The sequence below is a fragment of the Anser cygnoides genome, chromosome 1 (genome assembly GCF_040182565.1).
Source record: "Anser cygnoides isolate HZ-2024a breed goose chromosome 1, Taihu_goose_T2T_genome, whole genome shotgun sequence".
Classification (NCBI taxonomy): Eukaryota; Metazoa; Chordata; class Aves; order Anseriformes; family Anatidae; genus Anser; species Anser cygnoides.
The window spans coordinates 69,731,274-69,754,758 of NC_089873.1; the positions used below are offsets into that span (position 1 = coordinate 69,731,274).

General features: G+C 35.2%; 1 protein-coding gene across 18 annotated transcripts in view; it reads left to right on the plus strand.

The window, feature by feature from the left end:
- PLEKHA5 (pleckstrin homology domain containing A5) overlaps window positions 1-23,485 on the plus strand; it is a 169,475-nt gene that overhangs the window by 130,241 nt on the left and 15,749 nt on the right. For 4 of the 18 annotated variants that reach the window (XM_066999291.1, XM_066999289.1, XM_048048607.2 and 1 more), the window contains 11 exons: window positions 1,508-1,627; window positions 2,307-2,360; window positions 8,607-8,687; window positions 14,328-14,390; window positions 15,546-15,626; window positions 15,761-15,910; window positions 18,096-18,197; window positions 19,279-19,390; window positions 19,647-19,693; window positions 20,551-20,739; window positions 21,303-21,420. In XM_066999291.1, the coding sequence (XP_066855392.1) occupies window positions 1,508-1,627; window positions 2,307-2,360; window positions 8,607-8,687; window positions 14,328-14,390; window positions 15,546-15,626; window positions 15,761-15,910; window positions 18,096-18,197; window positions 19,279-19,390; window positions 19,647-19,693; window positions 20,551-20,739; window positions 21,303-21,420 (1,117 nt within the window). Of the gene's footprint in view, window positions 1-1,507; window positions 1,628-2,306; window positions 2,361-8,538; window positions 8,688-14,327; window positions 14,391-15,545; window positions 15,627-15,760; window positions 15,911-18,095; window positions 18,198-19,278; window positions 19,391-19,646; window positions 19,694-20,550; window positions 20,740-21,302; window positions 21,421-23,485 lie in introns of those variants that run through there. The other 14 variants (XM_066999296.1, XM_066999371.1, XM_066999350.1 and 11 more) reach the window with 8 other exon arrangements.

Genomic DNA, 23,485 nt, shown 5'->3' on the forward strand with positions numbered 1-23,485 from the left:
TTGGCCATATGAAGAAAAGTTTTGATCTTGAAAAAAATATGATTCATTATTCCTTTTGTTCAAAGACGCTACTTCCACTTCTCTTGTTTCCAAGCATAAGTTTTCTTGGGCTTTGAAAAAAAATGTTAATTTTCAGACTGAAAGCATTGTCACTTATTTTTGGAGAGAACTTGAAAGTATCTTGTATAACAGTCTAGATTTTTATGCATTGTTTCTGAAATCAAATATTTAAAATCCAGGTATTGAAAGGGTAATGTAAGAGCAAGATTGGCCACTGGACAATTTGGCTCTGGTGTTGTTTTTCCTTCTAAGCAAATGGTTTTGACAACTGAAGCTATGTGGAAATCCCTTGCTCCCTCTCGTGGGCTACTTAGGTACAAGCTCACAACAGTGCTATGCTTATTCTAAGACATTTTTCTTCTGTATTCTAAAAAACTGGCATTTGGTTTTCAGTAATTTAACACCTTGTTCTCTGGAGCCATTTTATTCTCTGCTTTGGGGAAATTCCGTGACTGTGGCAGAGAACAAGCAGCTGTTTTTTGTTGTTTTTTTTTAAGCTCACAGAACTTGTAAGTAAATCAAAATGTTGGATTAATATTTAACCTATTATAAGATTCACTTCTGAAGAAGTGTAAGAAACAGAAGCAAACAGGAACATAACAAAAATACTTGTGATGTTAATAATGTTTCATTTTCTTTGAAGTGTTGCTAATAGAAGTGGTTCCCAGGAGTGGTTCAGGTAGATTTTTCCAAATTGACCTAAGCTTTGTAGAATTACCTAGGGAATTAAAAAAAAAAAAAAAAGTTTGTGTGTAACTCTATTCATGTAATCTTGGGCTTAAAATACTGTTCTTTATCCCTTCTTAAGGCTGTATTGTACCTCTTAGACATAAAAGTTAATGCCTCAGACCTGTGGAAGGAGGGACTGAATTTTTTTTTGCCCTGCTAGTTCAGTTTTATTTTTGTTAAAGATGCTTGTTTCTGACATAGTTCAGTTACCTCATGTTTTTTTTTTGTTTTGTTTTGTTTTGTTTTTACTCTTAATCTTGATGCAGAAATTTAGAGAACTATTTTAGAAACCTAAATTTTCTGAGGGCACTTTTTGATTTTTCCCCAAGGTTGTCTGTGTACAGTTAATGATATCCTAAGGGTTGGAATTAATCCCCCTTCACTTAAGTCAACATCTTCAATTTGATATGCATGTCAGAAAAAGTTTGAGGGCTACACAGACTTTCTCCTGCAAAATCCCCACTTATTTTGTCCTTTATTCAGAATGTTCTGATATTTACGGCATTTGAAGTGTTAATTGCTTTGAGTAGTTATAACTTAACCCTTTGTTATATATTTGAAAACAGTCAATTTGGGAAAAATGGTATATCTTTTGTTGTATCGCTATAAAAAGGTTTTGTGAGAAAGATTCTAAGAAGCCTTATATTAGTTAAGTGTTGTTTAGGATACCAATTAACCTTTTTTCTACTCTTTGGCTTCTCACACTGCACTCCTTCAGCCAGAGGAGCTCACGCTGCTGCTAATAAAGCTGAGACGGCAGCAAGCTGAACTGAGTAGTATCCGGGAACACACACTAGCACAGCTCATGCAACTAAAACTTGAGGCCAGCAGCCCGAAGGTCAGCTATAAAGCAATGTGTGTCATGTACCATTCTCGCTGTTAGTTATTCATTAATCAGTTTGCATTGTACCCTGAGTGCAAAACTCTTGGACTACTGTGGGTGTAGAATAGTGTACGGTTGTTTCTTTGTGTATGTGATGTTCTGCTATTAACCCTTGGAGGTTTTAGCTCATAGCTTTTTGATATTAGCTGAGTTAAAATGACATAGGAATATTTTAAATGTATTGTAGTTTAGTTTAAAGTTACGGGCTTTTAACTGATTGCTGTTATAAACAAAAATAGCAGTGAAAGATCGTGATATTAATTTCATTGTTTATATTGCCTTGTATCAGATATAATCTTAATGAATTCTGTACAAAAATCAGGATATGTTTAAAACAGATTTATCAAAGGGTTGTCTGTGTAGTTAAGTAGGCATTTCACGTGAGCATACTATATTTTATGTGTAAAACCAAAATCTAATGTAGTAGTTAGTTCATAGTCTGATTCATGGCAAACTTTCATTTCTTCTGTTTTGGGGTCAAAACTTTTTAATAGATCATTTAAAAAAAAAAAAACACATTGTATTTCTACATAAAACAGATCACTATCTAGTTTACATCTTTTAAAACTCTTTTCATGCGTTCTGCACCTTCTGTCCCTTCCCTTCCTTTTTCCCTCTGACTGCTGCCTGCTAGAGTGAGATTCTTTCGCATCACCTTCAAAGGAATGCCATATATTTGGATCATCAGGTGGGATTTGCAGTTTTCTTGTGTGTTTACATTTCTTAATGCTTTTTGCCTGCTCCTGTCAAGCTGAAAATATTTGGGGAGAATGATTTTTAGTGCTTTTTATGAAGTTGGATATTTAATACATGATGATTTTAGGTAGCACAAAGTATCTTAATTTATTACAGACTTGGCACATGATGGAAAAAGTAAATTCAAACTAAACTTTTCCAAGTACAGTAGCCATTCTCCACTTAATTTTTCTGTTCTTCATATCCTTCCTGTAATTACACTAACTGTAGCATTTTACCACTGTTACAAAGTGGTACTATATTTCCAAGCTCATATGATACACATACAGTTTACAGAAAATCAGTGCTTCTGATTATTTTGGTTTCTAAATTCAGAATAATTAAATGTTTCCACAGGACATAAAATGAAAGGGAAGTCAAACATGTAGAAAGTTTTTAAATAAATCTTAGCGTGGCTAATGGCTTTTTCTCCTTTTACTCAGTTATTTCTTAAAGATTTATATAAGATCTTACTTTTTTATAAATCCTGCTAACTTTTGGTCTGAGGATATAATTCTGTCTTCGCCAACTTACTTTATTGCCAAGGGAACAGTTATGATACCACGTTTTTTATGTCTTCGTGGCATGATCAAACGGGACTTGTTTGCAAGTTGTCTTTGAGAAGTTTTTAAATGGTGAATTTTCAATAGCACGTATAAAAGACAACCATAAGAGCTGCAGGACTGCAGGAGGCCTAAAAGTAGGGAAAACTGCCCTTCCTAATTGCTAAATTAGACTGATATATTTCATCCAACTCAAATATTTCCAGTTCATGATGTTTTCAAATAAGGGAATAATTCCATATTCAAAAATGTGGTTCTTGCCAAGGAACAACAAGTCCATGTGAAATGTGAAACTGTTCCATGCTGCTACTTGATTAGCAAGGCTTGTCAGTGTAATAGACAGGATAAAGAGGGGAGAATGGCCTTTGTATAATGTGCAAAGTGGTGCAAAGGATTTCCTTTTAACTTGCATCAGATTAAATGTAATGTGATAAACTTATTAATTGAATTAATAAGTTTAATTAATTTAGGGAAGTGCCTAAATCTTATGAACATGTCATAATTGCCTCTACAAAAGATGCAAGAAGTTACTGCACTTCTTGCAGTAAGAAACCGTTATCAAGTCTAAAATATATTAATAAAATCATGGAAGAGCAGGTTGGAATATTTGTCCTAGTTTCTCATCAGTTTTTCTTCTTTCCCTTATTTTAGTATAATACTGCCATCAACTTGTATTGAATAAGTCTCCTGAGACTCTTCTTACTTTGAGTACCCCTGCTTCTAGGGGTAGTGTCTCACTTATATCTTTTTACTAGTTTGTCCTTTATCATTTTTCCTTTATGTTGCAAAGAAAAGACCTAAATTTCTCTTAGTCTGAAGCCTTTCATCCTAATTGTCCACATCTGTAACCAAATTGCATAATCACTTACCCTCTGAATTTTAAATGCACAATGTATTTAAACTAGGTGTTTCCACTTGATTCATATTTAATCTCTGAAAATAAATAGTATCAAAAATTCCTTTTTTCCAAATGCTTTTTCAGAGCATTTGATGGAATTCCAGTCCTGTTATCTTCAGCTCTCACATTTTAGTCACAAAGAACACAACACTGTGCATCACAATAATTAGCAAGTTTTTGCTGAGGTTGCACAGAGGACTTTTCAGACAGGCAAAAATGCATGTGTAGAAGTTGGTTTCTACACTGTTGCAGTGAGTTGTTTTCCACTGGTTAGGTGGCTTTCTTATCAAGACTCAAGAATATCCCATAGCATTTTATAAGTTTTGCTTTTTTCTATAGCTGTTTCCTTTTGAGATGCTTGGAAATTCTTGTGTTACGCTTTTCAGCATTTATGTATTTTTCTTTCAGAATTGTTGTTGTTGTTGTTGGAGTTTAGGGATGGGGGGAAGATTGGATATATGTGCATCAGTCTCTTCAGCCATATGGTTTCTTTGATGTCTTACAGCTAAAAGAATTATTGTTCAGCATCCTTTTTTCAAATGGAGTTTTGAATCACTCTGCTGGCTTAAGCTTCCTAGAGAGGCTGGAGAGAGTTTGATGTGCCTTTTAGGAAGCAGTTCGTTGGATGTGGCTAGTAAGGCCAGGCAATGGTGATATGACTGCCAACATGGGACATGTTGTGAGGACAAATAAAATCTCAGTCTTCTGCCATATAACATTTTAAGGGATCACTTACTGTGCATTGCTAAATCCAAGACAGCATTCTCCTTAATGCATTTTTTTGAATGAATTTTTACCCAGTAAGTAGTAACAGCTTACAGCAGTAATAGAAAGTAGAAATGTATTTTTCAGATAATTGCTTGACATACTGTTTTTTCTCATTTGTAAATACAGCTATGGCAGGAGATCCCACTTGAATCTCTGTCACTACAGAGAATTCCAGCAAAAACTGGTCTTTGAGCACACTTTTGAATTTTATATTAATAATAAAACTTCTATTTGGCTGAAAAATCCTCTTCTAATGAACTCAGGCTATCTCAAATTCTCTGTGCATGTTGTCGTAGTGATCTCAGCCTATCCCAGGCTGGTTTATCTCATTAATAAGCACTGCTACATTTTTTTTTTTAGTATTTGTTGAAATGGCTATTTATGTGTATTGTTTAGGTGTTAAATTGTTTGTATATTTATTTCACTTTTTCTGGTACCTTCACTTTTTGGTTTCTTTTAGTTTCCAAGGAGTGTGTAAAAAAATAAACAGAACTTGAACAAGAAGTTGTCAAATAAAGGAGTGAAGGTCCAATAGCCAGCATCCCTACTGTCTCGATGTTTTGCTCCTGTTTCCTCCTCTTCACTGCCTTCTTTCTGGGATGGTGAAGGTGGTTCTGGAAAAAGGTCGTAAATTAGAGGAGGACAGAACAGAACAATGTGTGTTTGGATAGAGTTGCCACATATCTTGTATTGTACCTGATTTCTTGTTTCAGCCTCAAGTTCTGTGTTCTATATTAGCAGCACTTTGTGTTACTACTACTCTTTATTGTGTTTTTCAAGTTACCTGGAAAGGGTAGCGAGGTGACCCTGCTGCCACTCTTGTTCTTTCTGCTCCTTCTTTTTTTGCTTTCTCCTTTCTAGAGGAACAAGACAGGCCCAAGGACTGAGGCTGTGCTGGGTGAAAAAAAAAGACTGCACAGAGGCAGCATTGCTGGAAAAGAACGCAGGAAGGAAAACTGCTTTATCCTTCTTTGTTTTGGACAGAGAAGTAAAGAGCAGAGGCAAGGCAGGAGAAAAGTTTGGGCTGGTCCTGTTACAGCTACTTTAACCTTCAGGAAGCTTGAGAAGAAACAGATAAAACTGCCAAGCTGAGTGCAGTCTGATGTCACTTATAGCATAAGGTGTTATCTCGTCACAGAGGTCAGCTGTCCCGGTACGGAGTTGCTGTTCTAGCCGATGGATGCCACCAGAACAGTACAGACTGAAATGTCATCTGTCCTAGGGCGTTACCAGGTGCAGCAGAGAGTTTAGGGAGAGGCAGGAAGAAAAAAGTAGTCAATAGCTTGGGTTTACAGTTTAAAATGCAAAGTACCCAGTCAGATGCTATCTCATCAGTAATGGAGCTGTTCAGGTATATCACAGGTCAAGGAGGTGTTTTTCAGCATTTCCAACTGGGAAAGGCTTTTATATCCTACATTAGTAAAGAGAAAAGCAAAGGTAGAGTCTGGGGAGAAACAGTTATTTACTAGAATGACTGAGTGAGAAAACTAAGACTGCTAGATTGTATTTGGTTTTGTTGCTGTGTGGCATCAGGCAGCTTACGCTTTGGTTTGCTTATGCGTAAAGAAAATCTTAATTCCAATTTGTAGAGATTTTTGTGACATCTATAATTGGAGAGACAACAAATGTATTACAGGATTTAAGAGGTCCCCTTTATTGTACACAAGTTTGAGAAACAAAATAGATTCTTTTTAAGTGAGAGAAAATTGGCTGATTTCTGTTATGAACAAGCATTTTTCCTTGACCTATGTAGAAGTTTATTCAAAGTGAATAGTATCCTGCTTCTGTTTGACAGTAGCCTCGTGGTAATGCTTTAAGAGCACAAAAGAGGTGTTCTCTTTACCTGAGAGCATTGCCACTGTATCCAGCAGCACTACATTTTGCGCAGTTAGTTCTTCAGTGCACATCACCTTGTGTGTGCTAGCTTTAGTTAACAGATTTGTGATAGATACATACTCTCTCACAAATGTCTCAATAGTTAAACGTCTGACTTTTTTTTGGAAGCATTGATTTCCTAAAGGGGAAAAAAGTTGGATATTTTTGACTGCTATGAAGATACTTCGGCTTTACTTTATCAATCTGCTGTTTGATCTCTGTTCTTAAGGAACTGGAACTTTTCTGGAAATAACTGGTGTCTTCAGACAGTGTTAAATAAGCACGCTTAAGTGCCAGTGGTAGTAAAAATACTGGAGAAGGTCATATAAGATGAAGCTGGAGCTGGCTGGAGGACAAAACATTATTTCAGAACAATTTTAGAGCAAACACTTTTCATTTTTTTCGCATGTAGTTGAAAAAAATCTTAAGAGTTCCATAGAAATTATTTTTGGCACTGTCTGTTATCAGTCAAAGGAAAAATATTGTTTAAAAAAAAAAAAGGTTGAACAGGCTTAAGCTCTTGAAATCCTCCTAATAAAAATCCTTGCAAACCAGCATACTGCAAATAAAACATTTCAGCCAGCAATTTTAATTTTTACAAATATTTCAGTTGTTTGTAGTTCGTTAGCTTGGCTTTGGACCTTACTATTGATATATCTTTTGGTATCACCAAATGCACCCACTTTCTGGACAAAATTTTAATGTAAAGGAGAACAACTTCTTGTATCAGTTCTAGTTTTGTTTATGTAGTGCTGTAGAAGGTGAAGCAAATGGAAGGAGTTGTTTGCTTTTTTTTTCCTGCCTTACACAAACAGAGCATCATGAACTTGCCTTCTTAAGATAATTGTCCTTTTTGAGCAATTAACCTACCACCTGATCATACTAAGTTTAAACAAAACAAACAAAAAAAAAAACCACCACCAACAAAAAGAAGTCCTGTATCTGAGACAATAAAAATGTTTCCTATAAGGAGAAAAAAATATTTCTCCAAATGTACAACTTAGGTGTTTTTTGATTTTGTTTTTGTAAATAACTAAAATAATTAGATAGAGGCAAGAAATTCTGAAAGGCATCAAAAACTCTGGCTTTCTGTAGCATTTTCAATCTGAGAAACTAAACATTGCAAAGCAAATTTATGGTGTGTGTATACACACATAAAAGCAGAGTGAAAGATCATAAATATCCGTACACACACATACAACACTCTTCTTTCCTGCATAACCATACTTGAAGCAGTTACTGTTAAAGAGGTCCTGAAGTGCCTAACAAAAATAGTAGGGGGATAATGTTTTTAAGTTACTTTGCAGTTTTGGAGATGAAAACTAAGTTTTCTTAATTTTTCACTTGGTGTTAAGAAAGGTCTATTTTTAAAATGAAAAATCCAGTGCTAGTATGTTTCGCATACTCTTCTGAAATCCTAAATGTAAGCAGTTTTTACTGTAGTAACCACTGGACCTGTTTCTTCCATTTGCACATGTGGCAATAAATACAAGTTATTTTAAATGATGTCTGACCAGCTCAGAAATGTAACCCCAAAGTAGCTGCACAGCCATATGTGAGTGTGGATAAATGCAAAGACTAATGATTCAAAGTTCCTAAGTATATGAAACAGTGCAGTATATAAAGGCATTTTGTGATACATGAACATAAGCCTAAACCTTTCTTCAGTATTCCAAGAGGATGCTTACATCTTTTTAATGTACATTGAGTTATTAAAACTATAATTTAAATGATTTTTTGATAAAGGTTTGAATGTTCTTATTGAATAATCCAATAATACTTTTCATTTACGTATCTGGAAAAGCCAGGCTTATTTTAAGCATTTTTATTTTTAAAAAAGGAGAGGTTTGGTCAATGAGTATTTCATTGGTTTGAGCATTTTTATGTGGTTTTGCTGCATTTGTTTGCTGTCATTGAACTTGTCAGATGTTTGATATTACTGGATGATGGAATATATAAAAAGCATGGGATAAAATGTAATCTACTGCATTATTAGAAAAAATTAAAGTAGAGGCTATATTTTACAGTGTCGTCTTTCAAATCTAGCCATGCTGTAAACTGATGTTTGCTGTATGCTCCTCCTGATTTGAAATAGATGAAAGAGAATGAACCTTTAATCACCATGGTTCACACTATGATTGAGAACTCGGCGCTAAGACCGCAACTGTACCAGCAAGTAAGGTCTTGGATAGTGAATGAAATTGCTTTATCATCTGCGAAAATTTTTCTTAGTGACAGTTTTGGTTGTTCCTCAGATTTATTCATAACATCAGTGTTTCTCTTATTTGCTTTGGAAAACCACAAGTCATCCATGCTTTATAAAATGCTGCAATATCGTTAGCATGGCTTTTGCTGCGTTTTTGTTGTTAAGTATTAAATGTACCCCTTTGAATAACTGTCTGGACTATTTAATTAGTTGGTTGTCTTATGCAGGTGTCCAGTAAATTCATAAAACTTCCAATAAGCTTCCAACATCTGTCTTAGCATGATCCTATGCTGTTAGTGTTCAAAGGTGCTTCTTTATTTTGACCACTACAAAAGCATGTGAGTGGTGTTTACCTGGTCATTTCTGGCAATTTTGTTTCATTCTAGGAAGTGGATTTACAGGTTTTTGTTTGCACCTTACAAGCCTTTAGCTACCGAAGAAAGGATCAAAATTACTTTGATCTGGGGACTGTAAATCCAAAAGGCAGTGTCTGTTAATAAAGTCACAGCAGACTTAACAGTGCACACTTACAGAGTATCTAGTGATGCTTGTAAATGGTAAGATGGAAGAAGAATCAGAAATGTGAATGGAAATATTGTCCAAGAATTGAAACCTGCATTAACTTATGAGCATGGCCAATACATATCCATTGGCACTGCAGTGTTTTAGGCTTACTGGGGCCTAGCTCAGTGGCTCCTGTCATATTAGAGAATGTTTTAGAAGTATCTAGCCACAACTGCAATGAAGATATTCTTCTTACTTAAATGCTGGTGCTGTTTTGCAGCAGATGAAGTGTGCAATTCTGGCTGCCAGTCAGAAGGGAGTACCCGAGCAGCTCTCTTAAGCTCACATTTTTGTTCTTGTGAGCCAAAAATGAAAAAAAATTGTAAATAAAGGTGCAAAAAACAGCTGGAGTTTAATTTCGTGGATGGTCTTTTTTTGGAAGTCCACTCCACATTGTAGGTTTGCTTGAGATTCAAAAAAAAAAAATGCTAGAAACTTCTCAGCTTTCCAAAGGAATAAAGGAATTTGCTTTGAGTGCCTTTGATTTCAGAATCATCCAATTCCTGCTCCCATGTACAAAACAGGTGCTTTAACATAGAACCTGAAGGAACCATTTGGAGAGGAATGGGTGAAGTAAGGTGCCCTCAAATCCTAAATGAAGGCAGTTTTGTTATTTTTTAAAGAAGCCTCGCTGTTGTAAACTTTTTTTTAAAGAAAATCAAGTTTCTGTTTTAGAGTATGTCAGAGGAATAAGTCAACATACTTCTAATGAACAGAGGTGCTTTGGATGTGTCAGGGTAAAACTTGAAATGTTATTCAAGATGCACTGGAGGTATAGCATTGCCTGGTCTGGTCTGCCCAGCTACTTAGACTTAGGAATACCACTAAAATTCAGAATGCTGTCTTGATGAAGCTGTGCTGCAAAGGTATTCCCACAAAGTACTGCCTTCACCTTGAAGACATAGCCACTCAGCCATATTTGATGCTGAATAAGCACCTTTTTTGACATTCTTGTCAGAGAAATGGTGAGTCTAATGGGTCACAAAGATTGAGTAACCTTTTGTCACTAGAGATGTGGTCTCTTCAGGTAAGAGCTCTAGCGATATGTTGGCAGGCTTGTGCAGAAGAACCCATGTGTTGGAGAACACCAAGAAAGATCTTCTGCTTTTACAGACAAAGCAGACAGTTTCCTATACAAAATATTGCATAAACTGACTTCCTGGAAAGGATTAAAGTATACATAAAACTTCACTGCTTAAGTGGTCTTCTAAATTTGTGTAATGCAAAGTTAGCACAATTAAAATGCTGGTAGCCTATTTTAAAGATTAAGTAACATAAGTTTTTATTTGAATAACGTAAATTGTTTTCACCAGTTGTGTCTGCCATTGAAGTTTAAAAGAAGTATCAACAATTGGGAGAACCCTCTGTTTAAGTGATATAAATCTGTTTTCTTGTCAAGTTGAACTAGTTTTTGCTGCGTAGAACCATTCCTGCAGGTACAGAAAGGATCTTCCTTTGCTTAAGTCTATTCAGTTCAATTTTATGACTTCATTCAGAGTTAAGTAAAGGAAAGCAAGAAAACTTGTATTTAATTAGAAATTAATGTCTTGTGACCTGTTTGCATGCAACAATCAGTGGTTCTTTAGTAAAATAGTTAGAAATCATACTACTCCAAATGTCTTATTTAATTTTTTTTATTTTAATTGTTCAGTCCTCACCACTTTGAAATTACTTAAATCACTTTGACTTGCATCAGTCCGTTTTACACAATGTATTGTAAGTATGCAGGTTTACACCTGCCAGGGCATTGATTCCATGTACAGACAAGAAAAATACAGGCTTTTTGCAGCCTGGGCCCATTTCTACCTTTTTTGTTTTTGTTTATTTGTTTTTTGTTTGTTTCTTTCTAATGCTAGGTGAGGAGTGTTAATCTTGTTTTCTAAAGTGGGATCCCCTGGGAGAGGGAAAGGGGGAGAGAGAATTAACCTCAGTTCCTTTTATGTATATATGTGTTTACTAATGGGGGAAAATGAAAATTTGAGTTCAGCAAGATGACATCCATTTCTTTACTTGGATATTTGTTCTCAGTACTTTAAAATGCTACCCCTTTTATTATTATTAGAATTAAAAAAAAAAAATCATGGCTGACTTCAGTATCATGCTCCCCACAAAATGCCCTATATTTTATCCTGTTTTAATCTCCTAAGTGACGTAATTTTGCAGAGATGCTTAGTGTCCTCTCAGGATGTGAAACTTGCTGCCATGTAGCTATTGTGACAAAATGGTTATTGGAATCTGAAAACAGCTTATAAGATTAAGTCATACCTTCAGATAAATGTATTTTATATTGGCAGGTTAGATAGGTCTAACTGCTTATGAGACAAGAGGGAGACTTGCCTCATCTACATTTATTTGAGAAGAAATTTCCCAATAAAGACATCTTGTATAGTGTCCATCGTGGTGGGTTTATCCACTTTCATGATTCATCTGGTATTGGCTTTTGACACAGATGATGTATCTAACGGTGGGACTATATGAGATATGACGTCTCATTCTCTAGAAAATTTAATTTAACAATATAAAATTGTTAAATTCTGTTGTATATGCATGTTCACGATGAAGATCAGATGAACATGAATGTGGCCATTTTAACTAGTGGGGACCGGCATATTAACAGAAATTATTTCCAGCATGAGCAGAAGATTCAATTAAGGTCACTTTACTTTTTCACACGCAAGGTATGTGTTTGGCTGAACTCTGTGCAGTTTGCATTTCAGAATTCAAGGTGCTGCTACTTAACGTTAACACACAGTGTACTTCAGCGTGTTAACAGAGATGGACTTTTTTGTATTTGAGTAGGAAATTGTCAAGGAAAACTGTAGAAGCTTGCTGCAAGCCGTGTCAGTGGTTCAGTAGGTGGCACTCTTTCTCTGAAATTACTGTTCTGGTGAAGCATTTGTATGGACGATTTAGTGAAGGAAGCTTTTGTTGAACGTGACATAAAATACATTTCAATAACTTGATCGTTGGAGCTCTTATAATGCATTTTCCAGGTTTATGAGGTTGTTAGCCTTGCTTGTAATGTGAAATTGCATTTTGTCTGCTGCAGTTCCTCTTACAATTCCAGTAGAGTATGATAGCATTCTATGCTTTCTGCCTTAAGCTGATTTATAGATGTGCTGCGCAAAGAGAAGCCACTGTTTTGTCAGAGATGGATTAAGTGTTTCATACCATTTTCAGAGTCTTTTATGGTAAGTCTACATAAAATGTTGCAGTAGAAGTGTAGAAAGTGGAAGTAGCTCTCCAGCAGTGTCTCTTGTGGTAAACTAAGAAATACGGACAAAGGCAAGAAGTTGGCAGCAATTTTTAAAGTGTGGAATTTTAATAAGAGGAATTAGCACATGCATAGTATTCTTTGAAAATGTTTCACTTTCAGAATATGTAAAACATATTTCTTCTAGGAGGTAGGCAGGGACAGGGATTCTAAATCGGCAAGCTTTTTTCAACTCTGCCCTAATAAAGATTGAACTGTTGAATAAAGAAATGACTCTTTAATAAAAGAAATACATACATCTATACTGGCTTGAAAAAAAAAACTTTTTTCTAGGCAAGGCATATGGAATGTTGAGCAGTGTCTTGCAAAGATGTATTTATCTTTCTGATGTAAATCTGTTGTGAAATGTACCTAGGTTTTCGCTGTAAGTTGAAGACATTTGGCCTTAAATTTATATTGACCATGTTTATGAGTTTTTTTTTAAATATTTCCATTCCTCATTTTTCTCTCATTAAGATAAAATCAACAGTTAAAAAACACAACTCTACAACAGTATGGGCTTGAATAGATATCTTAAAATGCTAATATTTATGATGTTCATGAGGTGCAAAAGTGCTGTGGCTTTTTTCATATTCCAACTCTCATTTTCATAAAATGTCCATTTCAAAGAAAGTTACTCTGTGGTTTTAATACACTATACCTACTTTTAAATTGTCACCAGGTGCATTTGCATGAGGTATGTGGACATAACGTCTTGAAATGAAACACTTAAGTGTGTTGAAGATTTATTGTATGTTTGGAATGCTTGTCTGATTAACCCTTCCCTAGTCCTTTTATTTGTAAATGTCCTTTAACATGGACTTGTGTTTTTATAGTCTTTCTTGCACTACTAAGCCATGATGACCTAATTATACTATACACATGAAAGGAAAGCATACATGTTGAGACTGTGTGCACATGTTTTTAATTAAATAGAATATGAAGGCTGATAGTGTTATGTAAGTATTTACTATATAGAAAAGTAAGTAGATTCTGTATATGACAGTCATCTAAAATAGAAAGCTGCCTCTTTTCATGTAGAATATTTTTAAATCTTGTTACTGGTTAGTTTACAGACTGAAAGAGGTAAGAACTTAATGTGAGGGGCTGTATAAAAGTAGTTGGAGGATAACTTACATGCCGACTAGCGTGAGAAGGCAAGTTTGCATAGGTCCAAATTAAAAACAGAAGGATTTCTGTTTCTGCCATTTGTGTTCATACTATGAATTCTGTTGTGGGGGAGATCCATAGGAAAAAGTAGGCAGAAAGGTATTTGGCAACACTTACTGGGTGCACGTATGTGATGTGATATATTTTACAGATACTTTGTACACCTAGAGCATTCTGATTTCAGATTCACATCAGAATATCCTCCTTGTTAATGTACTTGATCTTAATGGATCTATAAAATGATTCATTCCAAGTAAAATGAGTCCCTGTATTTAGAATGCAGATATGGAAACATACGTTATGATGTATAACTGTGTTTGGGTGTACTCTGGCAGTTTACTCTTTCTACGTGATCAATGTTTGGTTGAGTTGTATCTCCCTAAATATCCAGTTTGCATCAGAAACATAGTCTATTCTGTTTATATAACTTTCTACCAACAGTCTGCTTGTCATTCTGTTTAGTTACCTTCAGTAATATATACTGGCTAAATATGTGTTGTTCAACGTGACGTTGGTATTCAAGCAAAAGCTGTTTTGCTGTATTAAAACATCTAAGCTGAACATTAGTTTCATTTTCATAGTCAAATTAAGTTGTTTTATGGCAATATTATTCTTCCTTATAGTTAACTCAAGAAGAATGTAGGGGTACACTATACAAATATAGAACTGAAGAGCTGGATATTGATGTAAGTAATTTGTATTTCTTCTTCCTTGGAAAAGTTGGGATTTGCCTTTTTATTTCAATAATAATTTCTCCCTTGATTTTGGGGTTTGGAATGCACTCCATTTAGGTGACGGCCAACAGAAATTGGTCCATGAACTTGAGAGAAGACATAGGACTTTTTTAATAAGCTTGTAACATGCAGGAATGATTACAATTTAGACTGAAACTTTAAGCATCCTATCTGTTCAAAGAAGAAATGCTTCTAGAAAGGAATTTATTTAGAAAGAAAAAACTATGTAGTTCAGTTATAAGCACGAGAAAACTAATTTCTCAGGAAATATGACTGATGCTCCAAAACTGAAATTTGGCATGGGAAGTTACCATTCAGCGTATTGAGTTGCTAGTTACTGAAGAAAAGGGGCTTGGTAATTAAGGTCAGTTTGGAAATTGCTTGTGAAAAATGCACATGTGTAGTCATACTGTGTATGCGTAGATATGCATGTCTAGTCATATTTGCATAACGCAGCTAAGAGTAGACTTACTGATTTAAACATTTAAGCACATTTATGCAAGTTATTTTAAGGCTACAAAAGAAAGCAGGCTTTCAGTTTTAACTTACAGTTTAAAAAGTCAGAGTAGCACAAACTGAACCAAAAATTTGTTCAAATAGAAAAGTAAACAGTTTCAGATTGATTAGAGTCCACTGAACAGTTACTCCAAATGGGAGCCAGAGCAGAACAGTTTTAGTCATAGCTAAGCCTAGAGTGGAGCCAAAACAGAGCAGAGTATGTCTGGTATTAGTAAGTAACTATCAAAAACTAACACCTGAGGTAAGCCGTGGGAAGGATTAAGAATGCATACAATATTCTTTATAATAATGAAGAATATGTTGATTAAAACAGTATTATTATATTGTAAAGGTCCAGTTGTAGAATCGTAAATTATGTTTTGACCAGTGCTGTTTCAAGTTACAACATCACTTATTTTGTACTATCTTAAGAAGGTTTCTTGAAGTTAATTTGAACGTGCAACACTGATGCCTTCAGAACTTGAGAATTCATGTTTTGTGGTAATGAAATTTTAAATAGCTTCTCGTAATGATTTGATGAAGTTATGTATTGGTTACTGAAGATGTTAAAAACAATTCTAACTGTGATCATTTTCTGTTATATACTAGGCTAAACTTAGCCGTCTATGTGAACAAGATAAAGTTGTACAAGCACTGGAAGAGAAGCTTCAACAGCTACACAAGGAGAAAGTAGGACAATTGTATTTATTACCTAAAGTGGATGTTATTTTACATGCTTATTATCAGAACAATGATAACTGAAATAAAATGAAAATCAGCAAAATGATGCAGAACATTAAAAATAATTCTTTTTATTATAATAGTACACGCTTGAGCAAGCTTTGCTATCAGCAAGTCAGGAAATAGAAATGAATGCAGATAATCCAGCAGCCATACAAAATGTAGTCTTACAGAGAGATGACTTGCAGAACGGACTGCTGGGCACTTGTCGAGAAGTATCGCGAGCTACTGCAGTAAGTAATACATTCTTGCCAGTTAAAACTCAATGACCTGATAAACAATTATCTTCGTATTCTTGATTGATTTGTCTCTAGTTATTTTTCATTACATTCCAACAAACCTCAGTTGTCTATTACTTGCATGCATTTTTGTAAAAGCTGGAACTTTCACTCTATTCACTGAGTAGTCTTTCTTGAATTTTGCTTTTGCCAGGAATTGAGTGCATACTGACTCCAGTTGGTGCGGTATTTTCATTTTTATAATGTGTATTTGATTACAGAAGAAGTAAATAAAGCAAATAAGCTATTTCATGCGATAGTAAATAATGGAAAACATAGATTTTATCAGATATTCCATCAGATATGTAATTTATTTTAAGTGAAAAAATGACTACATAATGAAAAGAAGAAAAGATAATACTGTCGTGGTCTCTCTTTATAGTGGTCCATTGTATTTCAAAGATATTCAAGTCATGCACTTTTGAAAACCTTAGAAGAAAGGAAAGGAGTTTCTATTTACTGTCCTTTTCCACTTCATGATGGTTTCTACATTGAGACAAGGCAAAGAATCATTTTTGCTTACTTGTGTATATTCAAAAAAGCATTTTTGAATCAAGCATCAAGTTACAGTGATTTGTTGTGGTGAACTTGATATGATATAGGCCCTGAAATACTGTCTGTCTGAACTATGTTGTAAAAGGGATTGGTTGGATGAGGAAAATGGAATCAGAGAAGGAAAAATCTTATTTCTAAAGGAAATATTCAAAATATACTCCCCTCATCACCTTTTTAATTTATGCTAAATTGAGTAAATGGCTTGATCCAGGCTTAGTAAGGGGGATGGTAAACCTGGCCTCCAGGTTTCTTTTTGCATTTTCTTCCTTCTGGTATTGCAGTTTCACAGATGTAGATAGTGACGTATTAGCAAGCCTGGGGTATTCACTGGTGTTTTCCAAATTGAGTTTTATAACACATTACTTTCTGTATGTGCTCACTGTTGTGCTGTTTATCCTTTCTGGGCCCTGGTTTAAGATTGTTATGGTACTGTGCAGTGTAACAATGGCTTATGAAATGATGAGATTTCTGGTCATGACTCTAACCTGGTATTTGTACTCAGCACTGTCGTCGACTCTATACTTTGGAAACCATATCTTGGAAACTATTAACAATTACACCTATTACCTTTTTTTATCAGGGAGCCAATCTCTGGAGGGGACAGGGAAAGATGTTTTTTCCTACTTGTTCACTCTCCCTTTCTCCTTAACCACCATCTTATCCTCCGAGCTAGTTACGGTAGTTCTCCAAGATGTTGAATATCCTTGGGATACTCAGACCAGCATGTTCTTGTTGTTATGTCTCCTGAATACGCTTCAGGTTTTGTTTAAGGTTAAACAACTACTTAGGAATCTCATCCGGAGATCTGTCTTGAGGCGGGATAGTTGCGAGTGGCAGGGAGTGTGGGAGGATATGGGCAGGTTTCTAGAGCAGTGGTCACCTCCAGTGTTTTGGACATTCACCCCTGAACAACTGCAAAATCCTAAAAAACTGGCAGAATGCTTGAAAAAAGGGTGTCATGACTCTGGCAGCTCCAAAGCGACACAAATCACTGTAGCGTGTTGGGGTCTGGCTTATGCCTATCAAGCTGCAATTGATGCTACTGTCAACCTAGTGACAGACCCTGTGGCCACTCCAAGTCCTGTGACAGGCCCAACGGCCACTCCAACCCCTACAATGGACCTCATAGCCAGGGTCCAACCTTACAGGCAGGGTTGGATGACTTACAGTTGTCTTGCATAATAAATTGCATATACGTGCACGTGCCTTGCGCTACTATCTATTTATTATTCTGTGTGATAAAATAGAGAAATTTGCATCCATTGTTGTGGGTTTTCTGACCTTGTGGAAGGACAACTTAAGACACGCATGCCTGCTCACTGTAACAGCATATTCTGAAGATTTCACCCTGGCCTATTTTTTAGTTTGTGAATAGACAAAATGCTGTTAATTTGTATTTCGTTCAGTATCATCAGAAAATGCAAAAGCTGTTTAAACACAACATTCTCTAAAATTACATGATACTTATTGCCAATATCTATGAGTTAATTCCTGAAGTTTCATGACATTGAATGAATAAAAAAAAAGTCTTTTTTTTTTTACTTGAATATGCATATCCAATTCTTTTCTTTCATTATATACTTAGGAACTGGAAAGAGCTTGGAGAGAATATGATAAACTGGAGTATGATGTAACAGTAACGAGGAACTATATGCAGGAGCAACTTGATCGTCTTGGAGAAATTCAGGTGTGGCATTTGAAGAAATTCAGGTCTTAAAGATGCATTTAAGTCATTTTCATTTTCTGTGGTTTTGTTTAAAAACTGTGCACAAATCGGGGGGGAAAAAGGAGAATGTGTGGTGTATTAGCAAAGTATAAAAAGAAATTAAAAGTTCTGAGGGGGTCTTCAGCTTTTCCTATATTTTGAAGTTATGGCATTAGTTTTCTCGTGTGTCTCCTCTTTCTGTTTCAGTGATTGTGTCCCAAGCAGGGAATTTTTCTCAGACCTTAATTGCTATGCCAGTCATATTAAATGTTCATACAAATTCCTTCTTTTAAGTGAATATTTTAAAACGTAATTAAATCATTCTGTCAAAATAAATACAAAAAATAGGTATTCAGTTGTTAAATGTTAGAACTCTTCATATGCATCTTATTTGTTGCTTGTGCTATACTCTGGAGGATTGGCCAATTAGTATAAGTTCTGAATTTCTAAGGAAATTGTTCTGTGACACAAACACGTGTGTGTGTATATCTCTGAAATAGGCGGATGGGTGTGGTTCATGCTGTGAGGTATTAAAGGCTATTTGCTCTAGGGATTGATTTTGTATGCAGTAATGGAAGAGAGATTAGAAGGAAACTCAAAGAGCTGAGAAATTTGGTTATGCAGCCCAATGCACGTGTAACCACAAATGCAAATAAACCTATGTTTTATATGCTAGCCTGCAAGTACCATGTTCATCTCCAACTATTTCAGGATTGGAACTGACGATTCCTTTTCTTTTGTTGTGTGCAGGTCTCCTATGCAAAGTTGGGTTTGATTTTCTTTGTAAAGAGTAAATGCCATTCTGTTAAATGGAGTTTCAACTGGCAAATTACTATCAAAATAAGACTAATTGTGTTTTATAAATGACTTAATCTTGCAGCTTTTTTCTGACAATATTTGAATATTACCTTTTAATTGGAGAGTGTCATTATTGCATTTTATTTTTGTTCATTGGGAAAGGATATGCGGTATAGTCAAAAGAAATAAAAGCTTTCCTTTCCCCTCTTTTCACTTGCAGTGTATTCGAATTTGTCACTTAAATATGGTCTTTCTTTACTGGCAGACTGAGTCAGCAGGGATACAGCGTGCTCAGATTCAGAAGGAGCTATGGAGAATTCAGGATGTCATGGAAGGTTTAAGTAAACATAAACAGCAAAGAAGCTCTTCAGATGGAGGTAAACTGGTTGTTTTTAACTCTTAGGAAGTGAGATTGGATCGTATTCTATATGCATTTTTCTAAGATAAACATATTTGCTTTTGTATGTTTGAATAATGGCACAATTGCTGAGGACGATGAAGTAATCAGATGTTTTAAGTTGATGATTTGTGTATTTGTTTGATAGCAACAGATTATACTTTTTTATACTGTTTTATAAGCTATTTATTGAAAATAATTTTTCTCTTTCCTCCTACTCTCTGCCCCCCAAACAGGCATCATGGGATCAAGGACATTTTCAGCTATTAAATATAAAAATGAGGTATGGTTTTATCATATTTACAATTTCAGCATCACTGTATTTCTAATATACATATGATAAAAATGAACTTCATTTGAACTGTTTTTAAGGCATGAAGCATGTATTCAGTATGTTTCTTTGAAAATATTGCAATTTGAATTAGTTTTAAAGACTGGTAGCTAGTAATTCTGACACTTTCATTTGTTATTTGTCTTTATATTCTCGCCAGTATTTCTCTTTTCCGTTTTTCACCTTTTCCTCTCCCTAGGCTATTATCCTAGAAATATAAACCCTGATTTTTGGATTTGCTTTTTGTCCCCACCACACTTTTCATGGGAATAAATACATTGCTTTATATGTCTATTCACCTATTGAGCCTGGTTTTCAGATGGCCAGAGCACTCACAAGAGAGCTGAAATTGTGGGAGCTCCCAAATGTTTAGTTCCTCTGAAAGTCTGGCTAGAAGTAACAGTTTTAAAGGGACATTGTCACGGTTGTCAAAAGTATGTGAAAATATATGTTGGACTTTTAGAACTTTTTGAAAGACTCATGTATATACAAATCCTTAAAAAGATACAGAATTTAATTTTTCAAATGATGATTCAGCATTCATACATGTCCAACAGAAAGTGTAGGTAACAGAATTGAATACCTTCATAAGCTGAATACTGAAGCTGTTGATGTATTTCAATGTACATGGTAGTAATTAATAAATAAAAAATTCTGTCTTGGCTTTTCTTTTAGTGTGACATTGTCCCTTTAATTCCAAAATCTATAGCTGGTGTAGCTATGGTAATATAATTTTTTTTATTTTTAAGTTATAAATAATTGTAACAGGTGTGCACATCTAAATAAGGTGACTATTCTACAATCTTTAGGAAGAGGAAGTAGTCCCACCTCGTCCTCCACTCCCTCGGTCCTATGACTTTACAGAGCATCCTCCCATAATCCCCCCTCTGCCCAGTGATAGCAGCTCCTTGCTCTGTTATAGCAGGGGCCCAGTACATCTGCCAGAAGAAAAGAAGATTCACCAAGTTCAAGGATATCAGAGAAATGGATCTCACTGTGTAAGTGGCTTAAACTGCCACGTTGTTCTTGAAGCATTTCCCCTTCCTTTGCACAGTCACAAATTTCATTTTGCCATCTGGCTACTTTTGCATTTGTTTTTACTTTTTGCTACTTGGTTTTACTTATAGCTCCATCATTTACTTTTCATATTTTCCTGTCATATATTCTGTGTATATTAAAAAAAAAAGTCTTAAGACTTAAATATGTGCATTTCGTATCTGAGTAAATTTCAGAAAATCACATTTTTCTACTCATGAGTTTTTATGAAAACTCTAGCCTCAGAATCAGGTTTTGCTGAAGCCTTGTACAGTTTTTTTTCCAGATCATTTCAATAAAAAAAAAAGGCCCTTCATATTTTTATGGCAGTTTTTCTGTGATTTCTGAAAGTCTGCAAATGTTACTCAAATCAATTACAAAGGAATACTGCTGCAATAGCAGTTGAACAATGAACTATTGTCCTGAAGTGAGCAGTCTCATTGCAAAATAACTGTTTTGAGTCTTAAGACATAAATGCTTGTACAAAAATACCAGTTTATTTACCGCATAACTTGTCATTCTTCAGGGTCCTGATTATAGGCTTTATAAGAGCGAACCAGAGTTAACTACTGTAGCTGAAGTGGATGAATCTAATGGTGAAGAAAAAATAGAACAAATGTCAGAATCAGAATCTACAGCTAAAGGTTTGTCCCCAGGAGTGTTGTTTGTGACCTTTCTGCCTTTTTCACAAGGAATACAAAGCTTTAACTGCTACAGAAGCTATTTTATCCTTTGTATTTTTGTAGCCTGTCCATTTCTTAATATGATGAAACAACTTCCACAATAAAATAGTCATTTAATTATATGACGAGAAAGATTTCAGTCAATTACACCACAGAAAAACCAAACATTATACTCACCAACAACCCTGAAATCTTTATTGACACCATGTCTAATCACATCACTCACATTCCCCACACACCATTCCCCTGAACAATTACCCATTTTATGTTCATGCCCTTGAACAATTATTCAGTTTCTGAATCAAGCTCCCAATGTTATGTCACTGGAACGTCCAAAAAGGCAGCACCAGAGAATTTTCAGACTCTCATAAGGCAAGGAAACAATGTCTTTTTCTTTTTTTAATCTTGTAATTGTTGAATTGCCTTCTGTCATCTGATATAATAGGAATAACGATCATGACCTTGGAGTGTACAGACAATAAAGGTCTTTGCAGTTGCTAAATACTTTAGATTCTTCTCTTCATCTAGCTTCCATAAAAGCTACTAATTGCTTGGTAGAGTCTTTTACCAGGAAGTGCTCCTCAATTCTGTTTGTTAAAACACACAGAATAGTTTGTTAAAGGTGACTCCAGGAAAAGCAGTTTGAGCACTACCCAAAAACCATATTAAGAGCTTTCAGAACACCTAAGCTTTCTCCTTTTTTCCCATAATGATCAATGTTTCCAGTGCCAGCAAGATCAATGGCTTCGGTTAGTTCAGCTAAGCGCATCCGTAGCAGGTTGGTGTAACGGTATGAGAATTTAACCCAAGAACAATGATCATTTAAGGATATTACTTTCATCAGATCAGTTACACAGGCTTTTAAACTAAAGGTAGTGTACATTTTGGGTGCAAAACAATGTGAATGACCCTATGACAGATGATACTATTAAGCTTCTGTTTACCAGACTATTACTCAATTTAGTTTGAGTATGAGGTATAATGTTCACTTAGAGTAGTTATTAAATCTCTTTTAACTTGGTAGTGAAAAATGCAAGATTTAGTGTGAGATTTACTAATCATCAGCCACCTAAATTGAAATAGTTGCCTTTCTGACAACATATGTAGGTTTTGTTGACCTATAGTGTACCAGACTATTTATAGATATTTACAAGAAAAGGGAAGTTAATTTTAAAGACACTGCAAGAAAACCTACAGTGACTGTATAAAGTTAACTGGCAGTTCTTGAGCACCCTAGTCTGCTGTCTATTTTTCGGTAGAACAGCCATCCGTAAGGGAAACCAATAATAGAAATTCTTCTAATATAAATAATATTTGGGGTTTGGGGAGAGAATAGCTGCAGTTGGTAGCAAGTAGATGGAGGCTATTTATCTTCATAAAAAACAGTGAAGTGGGTTTATCATAGCAGTGTTTTATCATCTGGTTCACACTTCTGAACATGTGAATTTTCTGATGGCTATTTTCATGTTCTGTTTATGCACTTATAGTAACATGATGCAGTAGAAAAAATTAAACCATTCCTGTGGTGGTGTTGTTTTGTAGTGCATATGCCATTATAACCATGTGCTGTTTCAACAAACATTTTTGTGCCATTCTATTTTAACAGTTTGTAAGCTGAAAAGGAAGCAAACTCAAAGACAGTTCATACCTGAAATTTTCTGTTCTTGTTGTATTAAGAAGTTATGCTTAAATGATGTATCCAAAGTAGGAAACTAAGCATCCAAAATAGGAAACTAAGTAAATTTCAGAGGAAACTTTTAAAATGTTTTTCTAGTTTGTTGTGCTTGTTACTGTACTAGACACTCCTCATGTTTCTTCTGCCAGCCATTTCCCTCTCTTTTCAAGTGTCAACAATCAAAGAGAAAAGTTTTAATGGGGCTATGTAAAGTAACCCTTGCAGCTCTCTGCAAGCGAAGGAATATTTATGACCTGAGTGGCACATAAAGATGACACAAAAGGAAAATGGACTTAAGCTGTGTTTTATCCTTTTCATGTGTAAAGGAGACCCAAACTGTTGTTTTATAGT